We start from the raw sequence: 21,576 nt of genomic DNA, 5'->3' as shown, positions 1-21,576 counted from the left end.
CTATGGCTACTCCAGTACACTTCCTCTTGCAACTCACCATGCAAGAATGCATTCTTTACATCCATTTGATGCAAAACCTGACATTTTGTTGCAGCCACTACAATGATAGCTCTTACAGTTGCCATCTTTGCCATTGGAGCAAATGTCTCCTCATAATCACTCCCATAAGTCTCTACATAACCTTTGGCAACTAGTCTTTCTTTATACCTGGCCACACTTCCATCTACATTATGTTTTACTTTGTAAACCCACCTATACAACCTATAGCTTTCTTTCCCTCAAAAAACAGTACAAATCCCAGGTTTGATTTGTTTCCAATATAGCCATTTCTTCACCATGGCTTTCTCCCAATGCACATGACCCATAGCTTCCTCAAAACAAGTGGACTCAATTGATTTTATAACCTTTGCCATATACACATAATGGCAAGCAACATAACCATCATATGTATGTCAGAAGTGTTGCAGCAATGGAAGGATAGACAAGTGCTGAAATAAACTATCGAACACAAGACAAAAAAGAAAGAAAACAAAAGAATATTACAAAAGAAGAAAGCTTGGAGATGTGCTCAAAAAATGGAATCCATACATCAAACATGAGAATGACATGTACAACAATGAGTCTCTGGCTCCTAGGCACTAGCACCAACGCTCTCTCCACAAAACCTGTAGGTGATGATAATCTGAATGAGGAGAGAGCTGGATATATGAAGGAGAAAATAATGTCAAAATAGAGGCAGGTTGGCTAACATTTAATGCTGGTTGGCCAGCATAAAATACCCCAAATAAGCATAGAATGACCACAATAAAATGCCTAAATAACCTAGCCATGTCTACATAGATTAGACTCACACATGAGCTATTTGGACTACTAACACCCTCTCTCAATTCATGGGTGATTTGATACAATACAAGGATATAATGATAGAGGCTAATCATACTCCATACAACAAAGAATCACTAGACTAGAACCATGGATACCCAAGCAATGGATGATCAAGCCACCACCAAGGTACCTCGAAGAAAACCTGATGATGATGCTGATCATACCAACTTTTAAAAATAGAAAAGAACCCTAGCATGTCTCTATGTCCATCCTCAATGTCTCGTAATAGCATACAAGACCATCCTTTCAAAAATGCCGTTGAACATATGTGACCAACACCTTTGGTGAAACCGCCAAAGTGTCCCCTTGTAGAAGCTCAAGACTAGGAGCCAAGCCTGCTCTCTATCAAACACCAACCCATCATGAACCTAGATGTCAATCCCAACTCTTTAACGTTTCAACCTACTAGACTTTGGTCGATGCATCAAGGACATCCCTCTCTAAAACTTGTGCACCTGTATACCTGTATAAATGAGGTGTCACTACTCCATCTGACCACCCTCTTACACTCCCTCTCTGGCACTGGAGAGTCGTGAGGGATGACGACATCACGTGGACTAGAAAGCAGCAAAGAAAGGAGCAATCAAGCCCTTCCCTGGACCTGAGAAAATAAATCTCTTCTGCACCTTGGACATCCCCTTGGCCGGAGGATCAAAGTCGAAGTCTGAGGAAGACGATGACTCGTCAAAGGAGTCCGGATCCCACTTCTTCTTCTTTTTTTTCTTCTTCCATAAGGCTGTAAACTCCTTATAGTCCTTCCGCAAGTATCCCTTCTTACCATAGTGATAACACTAGGCCTTCAACTTCTTCCTATCACCCCTCTCTGAAGCTATAAAGGCCTCACTAAAACCTCCATAATAATGAGATGGAAGCCTCCTCTGTAAAAGCTTACAAGTATAGATGATATCTGCACCCTTAAAGCATCCGCCACTCCATCAAACTCCGAGGAGAGCTTGTAAAGTGCCTTTCCCACGATATGAACCTCTGGAAGCATTGAATGTATGTGTCGAAGCTGGCCTTGTACCTGTGTAATACGAAGCCAAAATGACTGAATCGTGTCCTTCAGCTCAAACTTCATCTACTAAAGTTGTCCATAAAGGATCATTGCATGCATGGTGGAAGGTACCTCATACAACATATGAAGCTTTGACCATATTCCGAGAGATGTCCTGCAAGAGGTAACTACTAGTAGAACTTCTTTACAAATACACTGAAGCGGTATAGAATACGCACGTGCATTGTTCGAATCCCATGTAAGCACAACTTCCTCATGGTGGTTCTTATCAAAATCTTCGGGAAGAGAAAAAGGACACTGAGACCAAGGAATAGCTCCATATACAATATACCAAATCCGCTTCTGCACAAACCAAGCTTTCATCACAGCACTCCATGTAAGACTATCAAGTCCATGTAGCTTATCATCCATAGAAATTCAAGAGCCATTTGAAGAGGATAAGTAGAGAAGATAGATAATAGAAGGTATATAGAGAGAGAATACAACCGGTCAAATGACAAAGACATCACAGAATGAGAGTTCACATGCAGTGTAGCTAAAAATCTGATAAAAAATGAAGGCCAATTGCTGCGAAGTGAAGAAAAACCAATCAAAAACTTCTAAAAATAGCAAAAACGCCTATATAGACACTCACCTAGCAACAATTAGCAACAAAAAACCAAAAACACAAACTAATTGAGCATTTAATGCAACCAACTGTCGATTGTAGATTGGAATCTAAGCATAGACTAAAAACGCAAGGTGATGGTTTGAAAACGCAAGCAACAATGGACCTTTGATAGGTTGAAAATGATCCGCAATAGGTCACCTAATCAATAAGGGGAAGAAAGACCTATAATCAACAGAAAAATTGCAGCAAGAACCTAGATCCTACAATCTGATACCACGTCAAAAGTGGTGCAGCAATGAAAGCATAGACACTACTGAACACAAGACGGAAGAGAAAGAAAACAGAACATTGCAAAAGAAGAGAACTCAGAGATGTGCTCGAAAAATGGAATTCATATACCAAACACAAGAATGGCATGTGTAACAATGATTCTAAAACCAACCTTCCCTTCGTGGATGTGTGGTGATTCCTTGATTAAAACTTAGTTACAGCAGTAACATTTATTACAAAACTGAGAAATGCAAAATAACTTACAATCTTGGACAATGGGCACCTTGTTGGCCCCAAAACTATCACCCCTTTCAATATTTTTTTAACTTAATTGAAAAAAAAGTTGATGTACAATGGGATTCTCTCAAGCCCTTTCGATATTCCAACTCTCCTTACTGTCCAAAATGACCAACAAGTCTTCAATCTGATTTGCCCCTTGATTCGGACAGTCACTTGGCTTTCACACGCTTTGACGGAGATGGAAAATGCCCCAAATTCATTTATTTGCCGGTCCATCCACTTGAATCTGACTGAAACAGCTTCAGTCCTATTGAATCCAAGTCTTGGAGCTTCCAATTTCTAACACACTTCCCAAGGTTGTTGCTGAACCCTAATTTATGCTGCAAATTAGGGTTTACAGCAAAGAAATCTGAAATTTCTCAACCTCTGGTGATCTCAATGTTGTAATCTTTAGCGCAAGACTGTAGAAGGCTAGGATATAAAAGAGAATGCTGAGGACAGAGAAAATTCAAACTTTCTTCGCAAAGAACTGAAGAAAATTAGTCATTTATTGTTGTTGCCCTATCTCAACAGCTTGTAAATGCAAAGAACTAAAAAAAATCAATCATTTATTGTTGTTCCCCTATCGCAACAGCCTGTAGATATTGTTATCTACTATTCATTGGTCTTCTCCTGCCCCTAGCTGCCTCAGAAGATCCTCCAATGGCTGCAAATCAGACTAACAACATCTCCTTCCTCTCTCTTGCAAGCTCAATGCACTAAAATGCCTCTCTCCAACCTCTGAGACATTTTTCAATCTTACATGGGCATTTTTGACAAGTGACAACCTTCCCAAATGATTTTTTTCAGCATTATTGATGATTAAATATTAATTTTCAATCTTTAAATACAAAAATTTAATCTAATAATTATTTTGGTGTCCAAAAAAATAATCTGACGGGCCAATAATTAAATTGGAAAGGCAACTTTCATTCTCAAGTGTCTTTGCACCATCTTTGACAATCAGATTGGCATTAGGTACCATTAGACACCGCTTCTCTAGTGTCACCAACTAACACTTATGGCCAAATGAATGACCTAGGCCAACAACTAACACCAAATACCACTAAATACCTGTGCACATAACTTATAACAACTTTTTCCTTTGATATCCCATGATTTTCTCGGGTCTTAGGCTCATAAATTTACTCTAACCCCAGTTATACCTGACATGTGCAACATTTACTTAACCATGTGATTAAAAATTAATCCACATATTAAGTGAGGTTTCAAAAATACATATCCTCATGGCAACCTTTCTCTGAAGTGCATATTTTATATTTGCATAGGCTATATCCAAAGTTTTCCACATAACGATCAGCCTCAACGATCTTATTCTTAGTTTTCACAATAGGTAGTACCTTCTTACTACCCTCAACCACCTCAAATGGAGCTTTGTCCGAGGTACTATGCACTGTGTTGTTGTAAGCAAACTCAACCAAGGGCAAATACTGCTCCCACTATGTCTTGCGGCTTGAAACATAGCACCTCAAAAGATCTAACACCGCGGAATTTGCTTCATCAGACTGACCATCTGTCTGCGGATGGAAGGAAAATGAGAATTTCAATGTGGTACCCATATTCTCAAACAACCCCTTCCAAAATAAACTAGTCATCCAACGGTTTCGATCACTAATGATTGACTCTGGCATACCATGATACTCAAAGATGTGCTGCAAAAACAATCGTACCATATGATCAGTCTTTATTTTCTTCCTCACCGGAATAAAATGGACTTGTTTGCTAAACCTGCATTATCCCATCATTCCCTATAGGTATCTTAGGAAGCTCAAAAATAAAGTCTATTGCAATGCTCTACCAAGGCCTATCTAGAATAGCCAAGGGCTGCAACAAACCCAACATCTTTTGCCTATTATGCTTTACCTTTTGACATATGATGCATGTCTTAACAAATTGTTCTACATCATGCCTCAAAGCTGGCCAATAAAAAAAATGCTCCACTACCTTCACCATAGCATCAATACCTCTGTGTCTTGCATATGAAGAAGCATGACTTTCAGTGATAACTGTGGGTCTTAACTGATTTGTGACACACAGTCATCCATACATCATCAGAAACCCATCTCTTAGTACAAAGTGTTCATGCCTTTCGCATTTGCAAAGATGATCATAAGCATTTAACAAAGTCCAAATCAACAATATATTGCTCTTTCGTGGCATCCAACTCAGTGTGATAAACTATACTGACGGCTGAAATTTTTGGCTTACGTGATAGTATATCAACCACAATATTCTTTTTACCATCAATATGTACAATCTGAAAGTGAAATATAGAGAGAAAATTTGCCCATCTCATATGCTTCTCTGACAACTTTGTCTACGTTAGAAAGTACCTCAAAGTTTGATGGTCTGTATGCATTGTAAAATCAGTCTCTAACAAATAATGTTTCCATATAGACAGTGCATGAATTACAACCAAAAGATCTTTCTCATAGACCTGCAAATTCTTTTCTACACCATGGAGAATTCGGCTCTCGTAAGCCACAACTCAGTCGTCCTGCATAATAACAATAGCAATGCTATCACCACATGCATCACATTGAACTACGAATGACTTTCTTAGATCGGCGGGCAACACAAGCTCAGGATCTGAAGTCATTTTTTCCTTCAACTTTTCAAATGCTGAAATTTCCATTGCTGTCCATCTAAATGGCACATCCTTCTTTTGCAAAGCATGCAATGGAGATGCAATTTCAGCAAATCCACATACATACTTCCTATAGTAAGAACATAAATCCAAGAAGCTGTGGATCTCATGTATATTTCTCAAAGGTGGTCATAATCGTATTACCTCAACCTTTGCAGGGTCCATGTGAATACCCTCAGCCGATACAATATGTCCCAAAAAGTGGATTTCATGCAAGAAGAATTCACTTTTCTTGTCATTGATAACCAACCTATGCTCACACAATTCATTGAACACAATGTCCAAATATCTTCTATGCTCTGTCTCATTCTTTGAATAGACAATCATGTCATAAAAAAAAGTGCCCATAAATCCTCATGTGGCTTGAAGATGCGATGCATCATCCGATAAAAACTGGCAAGAGCATTCGTACGTCCAAAAGGTATAACAAAAAACTCATACGATCCAAAAGATGTCCTAAAAGTTGTCTTAGGTACATCTTTCGATCTAATGCATATCTGATGATACCCACTTTTCAAATCTATACGGCTGAATATGGTTGCCCTTCCAATCTATCCATAACATCATCGATCCGAGGAATCGAAAAGATTATTTATCATGATCTTGTTCAAAGCACAATAATCAATGCACATATGCCATGAACCATCCTTTTTCTACACCAAAAGCACTAGAGAACAAAAAGAAGATGAGCTGGGCTGAATCAACCCCTTTTTCTAATAGCTTATTCACCTAACTCATAATCTCCTCCTATTGGGATGCATTGACTTTGTATGGTGGCTACCTCCAGGGATAAGATCTATGCCATGATCTTCTAGCCTTTCAAGCAGTAGCTGCCCTGGAAGTGACTAAGAGAAGCAATCAACATACATTTTCAGAAATGACATGCGATCCTTCTCTAACTTAGACATGTTTCCAACATTCTCAGTATCATCTTTATCCTTAGTAAAAGCCAAATACGTTGAAAGATGATTTTTCATTACTTTAGAAATGGCAGTTGCAAATACAATAGAGACAAATTTACTGTTCAACTTTACATCAAGTGTGAGTATCTTTTCCTTATGTTGAATAGTGATCTCTTTTGCACGAGAATCAATCATTACATGCATACGATGACACCATGGCATACCAAGCAATACATCTCAACCCTCAAGTGGAGCAATTAAAAACTCTTCGTTGTTCATATATACTTATATATGCAACCGAAGCTTTCCAATGAGTGGTGTTGTCATGAGGACATGTATTTTTGAAACCTCACTTAACATGTGGATTAATTTTTAACCACATGGTTAAGTAAACGTTGCACACGTGAGGTGTAACTTGGGTTAGAGTAAATTTACAAGCCCGAGACTCAAGGAAATCATGGGATATCAAAGGTAAAAGTTTGTTATAAGTTATGCTGCACCAGTACTTGGTGGTATATGGTGCCAATTGTTGGCCTAGGTCATCCATTTGGCCATAAATGTCAGTTGGTGATACTAAAGAACTGGCGTTTAATGGTACCTAACCCAATTTGATGGTCAAAGATGGCGCAAAAACACTCGGAAATGGAATTTGCCTAGCCAATTTAATTATTGGCCAGTCATATTATTTTTCAGGGCACCGAAATAATTATTAGATTAATTTTCAGTATTTTAAGGCTGAAAATTAATATTTAATTATGAAAAATGCTAGAAAAACTATTTGAGAAGGCTGCCACTTGTGAAAAATGCCCATGCAAGACTAAAAAACGTCTTTAGAGGCTGGAGAGAGACATTTCTATAAATTCAGCCTGCAAGAGAAAGGTAGGGGAGGCTGCTGGTCTAATTTGCAGCCATTGGAGGATCTTCTCAGGCAACCAAGGGAAAAATAAGACCAATCAACAACACGAGAAAGCATCTATAGGCTGTTGAGACAGGGCAACAGCAGTAAATGGCTGATTTTCTTCAGTCCTTTGCATCTACATACTGTCCTGGTAGGGCAGCAGCTACACTTGACTGATTTTCAGTCATTCTTCGCGACAAAACTCTGAATTTTCTCTCTACATCTTTCTCTCTCATCTCCCAACCATTCACAGCCTTGCTCCAAAGATCTCAGCATTTGGACCCTTAAAGGCTGAGAAATTGCAAATTTCTCTACTGTAAACCCTAATTTACAGCAGAAATTAGGGCTTAGCAACAGCCTTGGGAAGCATGCCAAAAATTGGAAGCTCCAAGACTTGGATCCAACAAGGCTGAAGGTGAATTTCAGCTGAATTCAGGTGGAGGACTAGCCAGCCATTGAATTGGGGGCATTTCCATCGTCTATGAAGTGGATGAAGGCCAATTGAGTGTCCGAATCAAGGGGCAAAATAGATTGAAGACTTGCTGGTTAGTTTGGACATCAAGGGGAGTTGAAATACCGAAAGAGATTGGGAGAATCCCATTGTAAGTCAACTTTTTCTTCAATAAAGCTAAAGAAATACCAAAAGGAGCGCCAATTTTGGGGCCAATCGGGTGTGCATTGTCCAAGATCAGTAGGTAAATTTGTATTTTCAGATTTGCATTTATTGTTTGCTGTTGTACTTAAGTTGTAATCAAGGGTTTACTACCCATCCACGGAAGGGAGGATGGATACAAGGTTCCATTGCCGGGATGCCATCAAATCCTTTGAATTGGTGGGCCCATGGTACTTGATTGCAACTTGGGACTATTGCATTATTGCTGAAATTGTTCTCAGCAGTGAATTACAGCAAGCATGTCTTCACATGGTGATATGGGATCAAGTGGAGAGGATGCATCACTCCTTGGTCAATCATGTAGTAAAGGGGGAAATGCAATGACTGATGTTGGACATGGTTCTCAACATGGACAGCATGCTCAAAATGTGGGAAATGACCCAAATGTTGGCACTTCAATGCATAAAGAGGTTGATGACCAACAAGGGGTTGAAGAATTTGGTGATAGCTTCAAGGATCGAACGCGTACAGTAGCAAACCTTTTTGCTGAATTGGCAAGGGATCCCCAACTTACTCGATTCTTGAATGCCCCAAAGAAGGACAGCAAAGGCAAAGAGAAAAAGACACCTTCTACAACTTCGAGACAACCACAAGAACCGAAGCAAATGCCTAAGTCTTCTTTAGAAGAGCCCAAAATGCTTGATGAGCAAGTGCAAATGCATGGCCAACTTGGTAGTGCCAATCCATGGGAACATGGGCAGCAAGGCAATCAAGCACATGCAAACATGGGACAGCAAGGATACTTTGGTAGTGTTACCATTTTTCATGCTATGCTTGGACAGGCACCGCATACGGGAATGTATGGCATAAATCCCTATGGTATGCAGCAGCCAATGCATGGCTTACAACACCCAATGTATCCGGGTAATGCAACTGGAATGCTTAATCCCATGTATGGCAGCATAAGTATGATGCTTGGGGAACAAAGCGGACCATATGGATATGTATCGGCACCCCAAGGGACCGTTGGAGCACAAGGATTTGGTGTTGGTCATGTAGGTGCTTCAGATAGTGTTGGTTTTCATGCAAATACAGCCAATGCACCCTTTTTGCAGCAGCCCATTTATGATAACTTGACTCTCATAGGTCCGTTGAAGGACTATGATGAAGGTGGCAAAAGCGTGAAGTTTGAGCCTTTCAGTGGTGCACAAGATAGGCTGAAAGCACTTGTTTTTATTCAGCAGTTTGATGCAGCCTATTCTGGAGGCAACTTCACAAAGGCATCTAGGATACACAAGGTAGCCACATTTTTAACGGGAAATGCATTGCAATGGTGGTCTACACTCCTTATTCAAGGGAAGTCACCTGCCACTTGGGTCCAGTTCAAGTAAATGTTTGCTTCAAATTGGTTGAAAAGTACCTTTGAAGTAGACATTATGACAGCTTGGAATTAGTTGAATTCCAAAGATTGCAAAAACTTGGATTAGTATAATAAGAAGTTTTGGGATGCATTGTTGCCCGTTACTTCTTATCGCACAGTACCCCTCCATGAGCAGGTGGAGAAGTATATTTGTGGTTTGCCAAAGGAATCAAGGATTTTTGCATTAAGTCCACTGTTTCCAACATGTCTCAGCTTATAGAAAATGCTACTATAGCCGACACATTGCTGCGTGGAAGGATGCAGGATTCCATGATGATGATGCCAAGTCACATGTCACAGAGGTAAAGGTTGAGAAAAATGGTAAATCTGAAAATAAAGCTGAAAATCGGGGAAGATCTGAAAAATAGGGCTGGAAAGAGGAACATATCGCAGAGAAAGAGTGGGAAAAATGATGCACTGTCACGTAAACCTCAGTTGTCGACTGTCAATATGGTTTATCACACTGAGTTGGATGCCATAAAAGAACAATATGTTGCTGATTCGAACTTTGCTAATGTTATAATCCGCTTTGCAATGGCCAAAGGCATGGACACTTTGTATAAGAGATAGATTTCTGATGATGCATGGACGACTGTGTGTCACAAAGCAGTTAAGGCTTAGAATTATCACTAAAAGTCATGCTCCTTCATATGCAGGACATAGAGGTATTGATGCCACGGTCAAGGCAATGGAGCATTTCTTTTGTTGGCCAGCTTTGAGGTATGATGTAGAACAATTTCTTAAGACATGCATCGTATGCCAGAAGGTAAAGCATGATAGGCAAAAGATGTCGGGTTTGTTGCAGCCGTTGCCTATTCCAAATAGGCCTTGGTAGAGCATTGCAATGGACTTTATTTTTGAGCTTCCTAAGACACCTACAAGGAATGATGGGATATGGGCTATCATTTGCAGGTTTAGCAAACAAGCCCATTTCATTCCGGTGAGGAAGAAAATAAAGGCGGATCATATGGCATAATTGTTTTTACATCACATCTTTAAGTATCATGGTATGCCAGAGTTGATCATTAGTGATCGAGACCCCCGGATGACCAGTTTATTTTGGAAGGACTTGTTTGAGAATATGGATACCACGCTGAAATTCTCATCATCCTTCAATCTATAGATAGATAGTCAGTATGAGGAAGCAAATTCCATAGTGTTTACGTAAACGAACAACTATGTATAAAAGGATTTTAATTAATGAAGCTAATTTGTATATATTTCACGTAATGTGGTAGGTAATTAGGTAACTAAGAACTTCCATAGAGGGAAGCGGGTGGATGGATTCCCGACAAATCCAGTCCTATGGCAAGGTGGTCTCGTTTAGCCAAGAGGTTTCCCCAAAAACAAACACTAGGAAGAAACTCTAGAAAGGGGCGATTCGCTGACTTACTTAGGGTTTGGTCTCAAAACCAAAACTGTAAATTATCTTAGGGGAAAGGTATGGTGGTTGTGCCAGAGCACTGCAAGGGATTTTATAAATCCTTAGCTTGCTACTGGAAAAAAGTATTGTACTCCATGAACCAAGGGTAATGGCAGTTGCTCCTTCCGAATAAGAAGCCTCTCGAAGGACACCTCCAAATGTGAGTTAGTTGTTGAACAGGTGACTGTTAGGTCAATTAGGAACCTTCAGGTCGGTCCTCCGTGGGTAATGGCAGGATGCTTCCCTTGCGGGGTAGACCTAGGGTTAACTATACATAGTTCTACGGGCAAAGCTCCATTTGAGGTGGTAGAAGGTGGTAAGAAAGTACCCCCTATTTTACACACAACAGATACAATCTTTGAGTTTGATCGCTCTGTGGAAAGCATGGATATAGCTTATCAAAAGGTTAAGTATGCACTTCAAAGATCATAGGATAAGCAAAAGAGGGCAGCTGATCACTACAGACGTGCTTTGCAATTTGCAGAGGGTGATTTTGTATTGCTGCGTTTTGAGAAGGCAAGGATAAAAAAGATGAAAGGAAGAGAAAGACTGTATTCGAAGTTGATTATGAGATACTATGGGCCCTTCCAGGTGTTGGAGAAGATCAGCGATGTGGCATATCGGCTAAAATTACCTCCACATTGACGGATACACAATGCCTTTCATGTGAGCTTGCTTAGACCTTTTCATGGAGATGTGCCAAAGGATATCTCTCCTGAAATTCAGCTTGAGGTTGAGGAGCTAGATGAGATTTTGGTACCTAAGCAAATTTTGGCACACAAGGGAAAAAAGGTCAAAGGTAAAATTTCCAAGAGGTACTTGGTGAATTTTCAGAATTATTCACCAATGGATGCCAAATGGATGGAAGAGGATGACTTGGTAGACCATTCTCAATTATTGCAACTTGACCTAGATGCCTTTCAGTTAGAGCTGACTTTAGTTCGGGCTCCGTCAGGTTCAGCAGAGCCCAGAGTATTGCCTGATGCTCAAGGGGGAGGTAGCACTTCCACTCCTCCAGTTATGGACAGCTCTCATATGTAGTGGATCTCGGATGTATTCAGCATACATTCAGGGTACTGTAGCTAAACAGTATGTTTGCCAGGTTATCACTATTCAGTGTACTAGTGACTATGTTTGGTATGCAGATCGGTATGGTTTACACTACAGCTCTGAAACTGTACATTTGCATCCGTTATGCTCGGGGTGTAATCAATTACGCTTGGAATGGCATCGGTTATGCTTGGTGTAGCACCAGTTAATGATCATCAGGGGCTGATTATCGAATGTTGGTTTTCAGCATATGATCATTAATATTCAATGGTATTCAGCTTAGTTTTTGATCAGCTTGAGAGCCGTTTATGGTCACTTTTTGGATCAGTTGTACATCAGTTTTTGCACTGATTACTAGTCAGTTTTTGCAATGAGTTTGTGATCAATTTGGGGGTCACATTTGCAGCAGCTTGTGATCAGTTCTCAAAACAGCAAGTGATCAGTTTATGATCAGATTATGCTCAATTTTCAATGGTTTACATCTAGTTCCATGGACAACAGCATATGTTATTATGCCACTGATGTTTTAGCCATGGTTCATACTTGGTTACGCTAAGCTATGGTTTGGTTTTGCCAGATGAGTTGAGCTCATGAGAAATGGACATGTCACATGATAATCTGGCAATGTTTTTGAGATTCTTTGTGAGTCTTATGTTATGTTATGTAAGAATATGGAACATTATAAGAATCTTGAAGGTTCTGCAATGTGCTTTAAATCAAGGGGAATTCAATTCTTAGTTGTACAACAAGTGTTTTGGAATTAATGTGAAAAGAAATACTATAAGGGGTGCCAACATTTTGGGGTCAATCGAGTGTTAGCTCTATTTCTTGGGGGCAATCTAGCCCAAAGTGGTAAAGTGTTCAATTTTTCTATTTATGATTTGGTTTATGAAATTATCGTTTATTGTAAATTTGTTGTAAATCAATGCATTTTAGGGTTCCGCCACCCTTCTACAATAAGGAAGGCCAGATTCAATTACCATGCAAAATGCTCACTTTGTCCTACAGATATTAGAAACCAAGGCTGCTGGCCAACGCATGTGTCTTTGAATAAAGACCATCACAGAGTTTTCATGTTGGCTTCCACATCTAAAGCTGCTTCTCCTATTCTTATAAAGTACAGATATGATTCCATGAAATCCAAGTGATAATTAGATGTGTAGAGTCCTTTTTCCATAAGATGAGGTGGATGGTCTGCATGATCACATGCAAGCTCTTTTTTAACCATGGCAACAAGGGCAAGTAATAGGAAATCATGGGCAGTATGATCATTTGAGCAACCTTGAGATGCCCATGAAATGGTCATGCCTATTATTTCCAACAGACAAATTTATCAGCAATGCAATCTGATATACAATCAAGCAACTTCTTGGATGAGACATGCACTCCCAAGAGGTATTCCATATGTCGTGCATGCTGCAACTTCTCAGTCCTCTTTTCTTGGTTTTCACATGTTAGCATGTGTTCCATCAAGTCCCTTGAGCAGATTCATGACCTGCAACTTCTCAGTCCTCTTTTCTTGGTTCTCAGCCTTGTTCCTTAGTGTTCATTGACACAATGTGTTCTATGAAGTCCCTTTAGCATATTCATGACCTATGACATGTGGGGAGTAGGTTACATAGTGTGTTACATAATCATTCATGGAAACCTTGTGCAGTGCAGAGCTACATATGTCAGAACACTGATCTGTGTTACGACAATCATTTTGACTTTTGGCAATGCATAGCTCCATTGTCTCAATACATGGTTTTGTGGATTGATGAATGTGACTTCAACAATGTAGAGGTGGCTTTAGGGGGGTTGCATAAGATGATTGGGATGCTTAAGCCAGAAAACTTGCCAAGTTGAAGCTCTACATTACAGACGAGGTCAGAAAGAAAGTTGTAACATTTTTCAAATGGCAACAATGAATTCAAGCATTTAATGGTCCCTAGCAGCCTTTGATACAATGGTTTTTTCCTAATCTCATGCCAATGGACTTTCCTCATAGCAGCAGCAAAAGGACAGGTTCATTTCAGCTGTTCAGCATGTGGAAGCACTATTGGTGATCCTTATTCCAAAACAGACCTGGAGAAATAGGCTGTCAGCAGCCACCCTTTTATCATATCAAGATCTGTAACCATATTATCAGTATCTACACACATTGTGCTTGGGGTCTCATGGGCCCCCTCTTCTGGACTATGTTCTCAAGAAAATACAAGGGCCCATTTCTCAATCCTACCTTGCAAGACTCAGCTTACTCACATTCATGTCATTTCAAAGATGCTCACTGATATGTAGGCTGCCATTATTCAACATGTTTTTGATCATGGTACCATTGTGCCAAGGACAGCTGATGGGTGTGTGTTTCTGTTGGCACTTAAAGTTGAGTCTCGTGAATATCTCCCCTCCCATGGCCAAGGGCATGGTGACTTTTGAAGGAGCTCACTTCAGTCCTGACTAAATGTGAACTAAATTGTCAGAGCCTGCTTTAATAACATAGAGATGGCTGATGACAGGTAAAGTCTGGTCCTTTAAGGGCTTCACAAACATGAGCAGGTCATGTTGAATCCCTTGATATCCTTTCATGTTGCAAGCACTTGGCACAACCAGGCTTTTACAAAAAATCTAGGAGAGTATCCATTTCTCTTGGGATCATAGGCACATGCAGGCTGCGTTTTGGAGCAACTTGACAATAACATTTTGTAAAAACTTGTGATAGTACATGTGGCCTTGTTTGGTATTGTGAAAACTGGTGATAGAAAGAGTAATATGCAATCTTGTTTAAAATTTGACTCTCAAAGAACGTCATCATCCTGAAGAGATATCTAATATAGCAAGGTTGGGTTTGCTCGTTTGAAGACTTGGCAGCCTGCCATTCCAGCTGCTAAGAGGAAAAGTAAACCATAAACATAAAATCACTAATCACCATGGCTTTTGCAAAAATTAGACTTCTGGCTGAAATCCATTGGGTAATTTTATTCTTCTCTAACAGTTAAACACTCTACCAGCTATTGTGTCTCTCTTCAAGTCCTTCCTTTAGAAGTTTATGACCCTAGTTTCTTCCAACAAGTAAGAACCTGCCTATAAAAGTAGAATTATGAACACGAAAGTTTATGTTGCAGCTAGAAAGATGATTAAATACATACAAGGTAAAGAAAACTGTATTTATCAACTGCATCCACTGCAGTATAACTATTTTCTTTTGCTTTATCAACTCAGGCCATACTAAATGATGATATCACAAAAGGCTTACCACACTTTTTTTCTGATTTTCCTTTGCACTCTTCCATCTCTTGACTGCACAAAACAATCAACAAGTAGTAAAAGAACACCAACAAGTTTTGCTGGTCTAGAGTTCCAAAAACTTCTAAAATTTGGCAACCACTTATTATTTTGCTAAGCACTACTACCATTCCTAAGAAATTGGCGAAAGAGCATTCCATTGATGTCATCCATTTCGACATCAGTTATGTTAGCTTCAATCGCTGTTTCACAATTCTGGAAAAAGCTGCATTTGCATGTTGCAAAAGGGGGTAATATCTCTGAAATGCCAAATTCTGCAGCAAGTCACTGATGGATGAGAAGACCGCTTGGTCCAATAGAAAACTGTGAAGTATCAGTCTACTAAAGAATTTCCATTGCATTTGAAACTCCACTTTCCACATTGTGCTATCTGCAGTTCTTTCTGAAGCTCATGGATCTCTGCCTTCCGTACTTTTGCCTGTCAGAGAATAATAAATCATGGCATTCAGTCTAGCCATGAAATGAATGACTCTCTAAGGGTTGCAGCTCCTTTTCCATGCCCCAAGATAACATTATTGATGCAAGATAGCTCTTTCATAAACAACTTCAAAAATTAGTTCCAAGATTGTTTGCATCAAACAAACCCCATGCATGGTGAATGCTTATCAACAAGAAGAATCATCAACAAAATTAATCACAAAATGAGTTCCTATTTTTTGAGTAAAGGAGCTCTTAAGAAAGGTTTAGCAATCATCAACAAATTAGGGCTTGTGAAGTGAATGATGGAGAACTTTTTAGGCCTGATATAAACATCTGGAGTTAGTGAAGTTCTTTAATGGCACTACTTTTCCCATTAGGAATGAGGATGAGTATACTATGTATCTGCTGACAGCATTTTGACTTTTTAAGTAGTCAGAAGCAAACTTGTGAAAAGGGTCTCTTTATCAAAGCCCACCTTTTCCTGTATCAATCAGAGGAAGAGCTATGTCAACACTTAGGATAAACAATTCCATCACGTGATAAAAGAAGAGTTGGCAGAGAGCTGTAAAGATGGTACTTTTAGATGTCAAGGGAAAGATTATCCAACTTGAATAGTATTTCCCAGGTCATCCACTACTGAACAAGCTCTAGGAATGAAAATTAGCCATGCAAAGAGTTGCTAGAGATCTGATGATTGGTACAGCCACACCAAGCCAAACATGAAAGATCATCAACAACATGACATCAATCATTCCTTGCAAGATTATTGACGGAAACTCGAAGTGACATGGAGAGGATGAGGTAGAGACAGTTTTTCTACTAGTTAGAAATCCAAACTCTTCTTTCCATGATAAAGGACAGATTCAATAATGTGCAACTTCCCTCCTTTACTAAAAACAAATTCTCATACGTTTGGTACAAGGATGCTTCCCTCAGAGCAGCCGACCTAGGGGGTGCTCTTTGGCAGACTTGACTAGCTTCTTTTTAGTACTCTAGAGTCTATAAGGACCTTCATATCCTATCAGTGCCTTTTAACAAATAGAATAATATTTTCTTGGAGAAAGGGAGGACAATTACCCATTAAAGTCACCAGGCCTCACCACATACATGACTGCAAACTCCCCACAGAGTCACCAACTCTCACCACAGATAGATATCTGAAGGACTTTAATATGGCACAACCGGTTTTACAGAGTCAAAAGCTTTATCAAAATCATTGAAGAATGCCGTGAAACACCATACAGGAAAATATACTGCTGAATTAGTCACCTTGCTACTGCCCGAAGGCCTTGTGGCTTGCAAGCACTGGAAAAGAGAGCACTCTGACCTTCCATTTGGAAGGCAGAGTGCCAGAGTGACATTTTAATCACATAAGCATCCCAGCAAACTGATTAATTAGGTAAGGCCCACTCATGCAATGCTTCTAATCTTTACCATTCACATCCAAAAATGTATCTTCTAAATATTTAGGTTAACCCACATGATGCCATCCTTCCAACTTTACCCATTCATGTCCAAAAAACTTGGTCTAATCTTGAAATGCCACTATGTCCCCCTGCAATGACACCTACAATGCCACCGAACACTCTTTCCTTGATTAGGCTCAAATACCTTGTTCTAACTTGGTCTTCAATGAGAAGGCATCTTAAGAAGATGGCTGAAAAATAGTAGCCTCTCTAGACTGAAGATAGTTTCTTATTACTAGCAGAGTTACATGTAGCCACTAGCGAAGTAACAATTCTGAAATGGACAATCCAAAGCTTCATGATGCAACTGAAAATGGTAAACAACTTTCCCATCCCTATGCCACTTCAAAAACCCTTGCACTCCTGGGAGCTCAAATGGCTTTGATCTGGCCCTCTTGAAAGCCAATGCCATACCTTAGTTCTGCACACACAAATTCTATGCACACTGAAAAGTTATAAATCTTATATCAATCGGTATTATCGCCTGAATTGTAGAAGAAAATGCTAGGGGAATGTACTGGCCCTGTTGAATTTTGAAGAGTTATGGGATATTCAAGAATAATCCAAACAGCATGGTAGTTAAACTCAAAGAAGCTTAGCCTTTGAAATTTACCACTTGTGATCTGCAGCAATTTGAATAATACTCGGATGATATTTAAGAAATGGTGTGCCAAAAGCTTATAGTTTGCGTGCAGTTTGATAATTAAAACATGAAGAACATCCTTTCATGAGACACCTTTTTCAATACGATACGGCACACTTCCACAAGACATAGAAAGAAGGTAAAACGCAGGTGCGTAAAGGGCTGCTTGATCAGGGTGTGTGATTGCGAAGTGTTAGCTGTGCGGCATTATCTCCATAGAATATACCATAAACGTGTAAATTGAGGGTTTCACTTTAGACTGAACTTAAGCAAACCATGTCCAGTATTGCCTCCTTAAAGTATACACTACGAATGCATATTGAGATCGTTACTTTGCAGTGCATTTTAGCAAACCAGACTCAGAAAATGCATTCAAAGGGCAAGGCTCGCTTACAGTGACGGGACGGTCAGTAACAAGCCGGCCTAACAGACGCAGATTCACCATTTGTGATGTTCAACATTCAACCATATCTTAATGGAGCGCTCCTTTTGTTAACATATCTTAATGCAGCCGTCCTTTTGCGAATCATGGCATTTCTCAGGGTGTATTAGCTTACCAAAGCTCCCTGCTGCATTCTTTTACATTTTCATAAAGTCATTAATATGCAGAAAAGGAAGTGCAGATGGTACCTTCTTCTTCCAGTGTTGGAGAGCTGCTGTCTGCTTGTGGCGGGCCTTCACAATGGCTAGGGCAAGCGCTACCCGCACACTTTGATCCGGAGTTGAGGAAGACGCCATAGTCGATTAGTTCAAGAACTGCATGTGAAATAAGGTGACATGACACGAAAGCATGCAAAATCTAAATCTCTCTCTCTCTCTCTCTCTCTCTCTCTCTCTCTCAATATTTTGAAGTTTGAATTCACAAGGGTTTAATGCGTTAAAGCGCATCTTGGGATCCTTCCTACCAGGTAAAAAACGTTGTTTTCCTTCTTTCTTCTCACATTTATATCCACACATGTTCAAACACCTTGAATGACGAAATTGCCCTATATCATAGTTAGGAGTCCATGCAACATTTTCAAAATAATAAGAGTAATGGGTGTGTGAGTCCAAACCTTAGATACATTCCTTGTGGCATATTCCAACATTTATATCTTCTCTTCTTTTTTTAATTGAAAGTTTGAATTATTCATGTTTATTTCTTACAATCTTAGGATGTGTGTGCAGGGATTGGAACTTCGGATGAGGCCAAAGCACAACAATTAAATATTTGAAAGGAGAAGAGACAGGGTGGTAGTGGAAAGAGGTGAAGAAGTCAATGATTGTGTAGGGTGAGAGAGGCCAAAGGAGTCAAATCTCAATCACTACAACTGATCAAGTCACACTTATGATGGACAAATATCAATGGAGAGGCCCCCAATATCCATGATATCGAGGATGATTAGGTGCAAAGCCTCTGTCCCACATGAGATCATCATAAATAAGTTCAAGACTACATTGTTTGTAGTAGAGGCCCTCACCAAATCACTCTCATTCATACACAACCTATGGAATCTACCCAAATCCAAATATACACATTTGGCTTTGATAGCTTGTTAGAGAATGGGATACCTCATGTTGGTATGCATGAATGTCAGCCTAATTTGAGCTATATTGCTTTAGCATGGATAAACTATCCTCCTTTCAATACTCCCTTAATGCATCATCTTTAACTCTAAGCCATGTAGAGATCTGCAGCATCATGAGAGTGGACCTCACTCAATTGAATATGAGGAGGGCATGGTTAGCACTAATACATGAGTTGGGAACAAAGCATGATTTTCTACTAAGAGCATCTCCATACCAGAGATGATTGGTGCACAGATCGGATGATGTATGCTCGCATAGTGAACGCTGAAAGGTCCCCAAGAATAAAAGAACTCTACTTTTTGCACAAAACTCAAGGTAGAAAGCATGCACGACATGAACCAGAGACCAATTGGGTGCAATCTCCCCCTATGCCTTGTGTGAGCGCTCCACAAAGCATGTATTTTTTTGTATTAATCATCTTCAAGCTCAAATAATAGCCCAAATTACAAAATAGCACGCTTTTGGCTTTTGAGTTTGCTTTAGCACAAAATAGAAATAAAGCTAATGGACGGGCGCCCAAATAGTCAGGCATACCCAATACAATGTCCAAATACAAATATCATAATCGTGCGCCCATGCACATACAAAATAATAAATATCCAACGCCTTAATAAATAGGCACGACAAAATATAGGCGCCATGCCTAAGGTATGCGCCCATCAAAATATAAGTGATAACTTGAATACATGCTATCCTCCAATGCTTTCCTCCGCCACTACTGCTGTCTCTACACATCAACTGAAGCATTCACAATCGTTAGTAAAATAATACAATTAAACCGACAAAAGTGAATACCTAGCAGTCTTCAGCTACATAAATAAATCAACTAGTTAGAAATCAATCCTAACCTTAATTTATCACGAGTGTGCACTCTAAACTCATAAACGTTTATTAATTTAATATGTATTTTGCGGAATCACCCATGTACACACTAAATTAATGAAACGCCCAAAAAGGATAAGCGTCCCAATCGACTTCTCGCACAAAGAATCCACTTTGTGTATGAGCCCCGGTCAACAAAGTTTACGGAATCCACCGTAAAACCTCACGGAATCCACTGTGAAATATGCCTCCTGGCATTAATGATGCCTTTATTGTTCACCCAAGATACATTGATACCCACATTTCTCATGGGATTAGACGTGCTATTGACCAATCACTACAAGGATACGAAGGCATAGCGACGGCACTTTCCGACGCAAATTAGTGGCGTCGCTATGTGCGTAGCAGCGCAAATAGAGACGGTACTCAGACAAAAAAACATGGACCGAGACCCAAGCACGTTATTTTGCGCGAACGAACGAAAGAGAGAGCGAAAGGGAGAGCGAACTCCATCTTGTATTTGAGAGGGAGAGGGAGAGAAAGAGAGAAAGAGGGAGAAGGAAAGCTTCTCACCGCCGCTACCGCCATTTGCGAAGAAGAGGAGGAAGTGTATGAAGGGTGAAGAGGAGCTGCCATCACGAAGAGGAGCCGCCGAATCCATCCTCGAGCCTTTGCAGTGAGTGCATTGTTCCCTCTTGCTTTGTTTTTGTTTTTTCTCCTTTTCTTTTACTTGTTTTTGTTAAAAATCATGTGTATTGAGAGAGAAAGAGAGGAAATGAGAGAGGGAGAGAAAATGAGAGAGGGAGAGGAAGAGAGAAAAGGAAAGAAGGAACGAGAGAGAGAGGACTTTGTAAGTTTTTCTTTTGTTCTGCTTGCTTATTTTTTTGCAATATCCTTTGTACTGACAATCGTGTTTTTAACAGTTATATTTTGTTTTCTTTGCAGCACTCCATTACAAACCGTGATCCCATCGGCCTTCAGACTCAATATGCAGAGAGGCACGGTCTTACTGCATTAATTGACTGATTGTATGGACGCAGTAGCCCTATAAGTCACTCATCTTTCTTATTTGTAGTTACTAAGTTTAATTAAAATGCATTATTGTATGGTGGACTGCTGTGTAGTTATTTCCTTTTTTGCATAGTCTGTTAGATGCTCCTTTGCGGCGGAACGAGGTTTTGGATGGCGAGGATCTATAGCTCGCCCTTGGATCCCTGGGGCTCACATACTTTTCTTTTTTGGTCACGTAATCTGTGTAGACATTTTCTATGTAGAAGTAGTATCTTGCCATGATTATACCGGTCGCTTTCATTACGCGATCATGTATTTATTTCATGT

The 21,576-nt window shown here is 39.8% G+C and overlaps 1 protein-coding gene across 2 annotated transcripts in view; it reads right to left on the bottom strand.

Moving 5' to 3' along the window:
• MPS1 (multipolar spindle 1) overlaps positions 1 to 18,651 on the bottom strand; it is a 63,138-nt gene extending 44,487 nt beyond the window's left edge. Inside the window, exons 1-3 of one of the 2 annotated variants that reach the window (XM_087668091.1) lie at positions 18,478 to 18,651; positions 15,426 to 15,736; positions 15,269 to 15,312 (exon numbers count right to left, since the gene is read on the bottom strand). In XM_087668091.1, the coding sequence (XP_087524217.1) occupies positions 15,269 to 15,312; positions 15,426 to 15,471 (90 nt within the window). In that variant the 5' untranslated portion in view covers positions 15,472 to 15,736; positions 18,478 to 18,651. The remainder of the gene's footprint in view (positions 1 to 15,268; positions 15,313 to 15,425; positions 15,737 to 18,477) is intronic. The other variant, XM_087668092.1, reaches the window with a different exon arrangement.
• Positions 18,652 to 21,576: the final 2,925 nt, after the last annotated feature.

The sequence above is a fragment of the Lygodium microphyllum genome, chromosome 26, assembly GCF_053477565.2.
Source record: "Lygodium microphyllum isolate KBCC chromosome 26, Lygodium_microphyllum_v1.1.10, whole genome shotgun sequence".
NCBI classification, from domain to species: domain Eukaryota; kingdom Viridiplantae; phylum Streptophyta; class Polypodiopsida; order Schizaeales; family Lygodiaceae; genus Lygodium; species Lygodium microphyllum.
The sequence above is the reverse complement of the archived record's forward strand: the minus strand, read 5'-3'. Positions and strand labels throughout refer to the sequence as shown.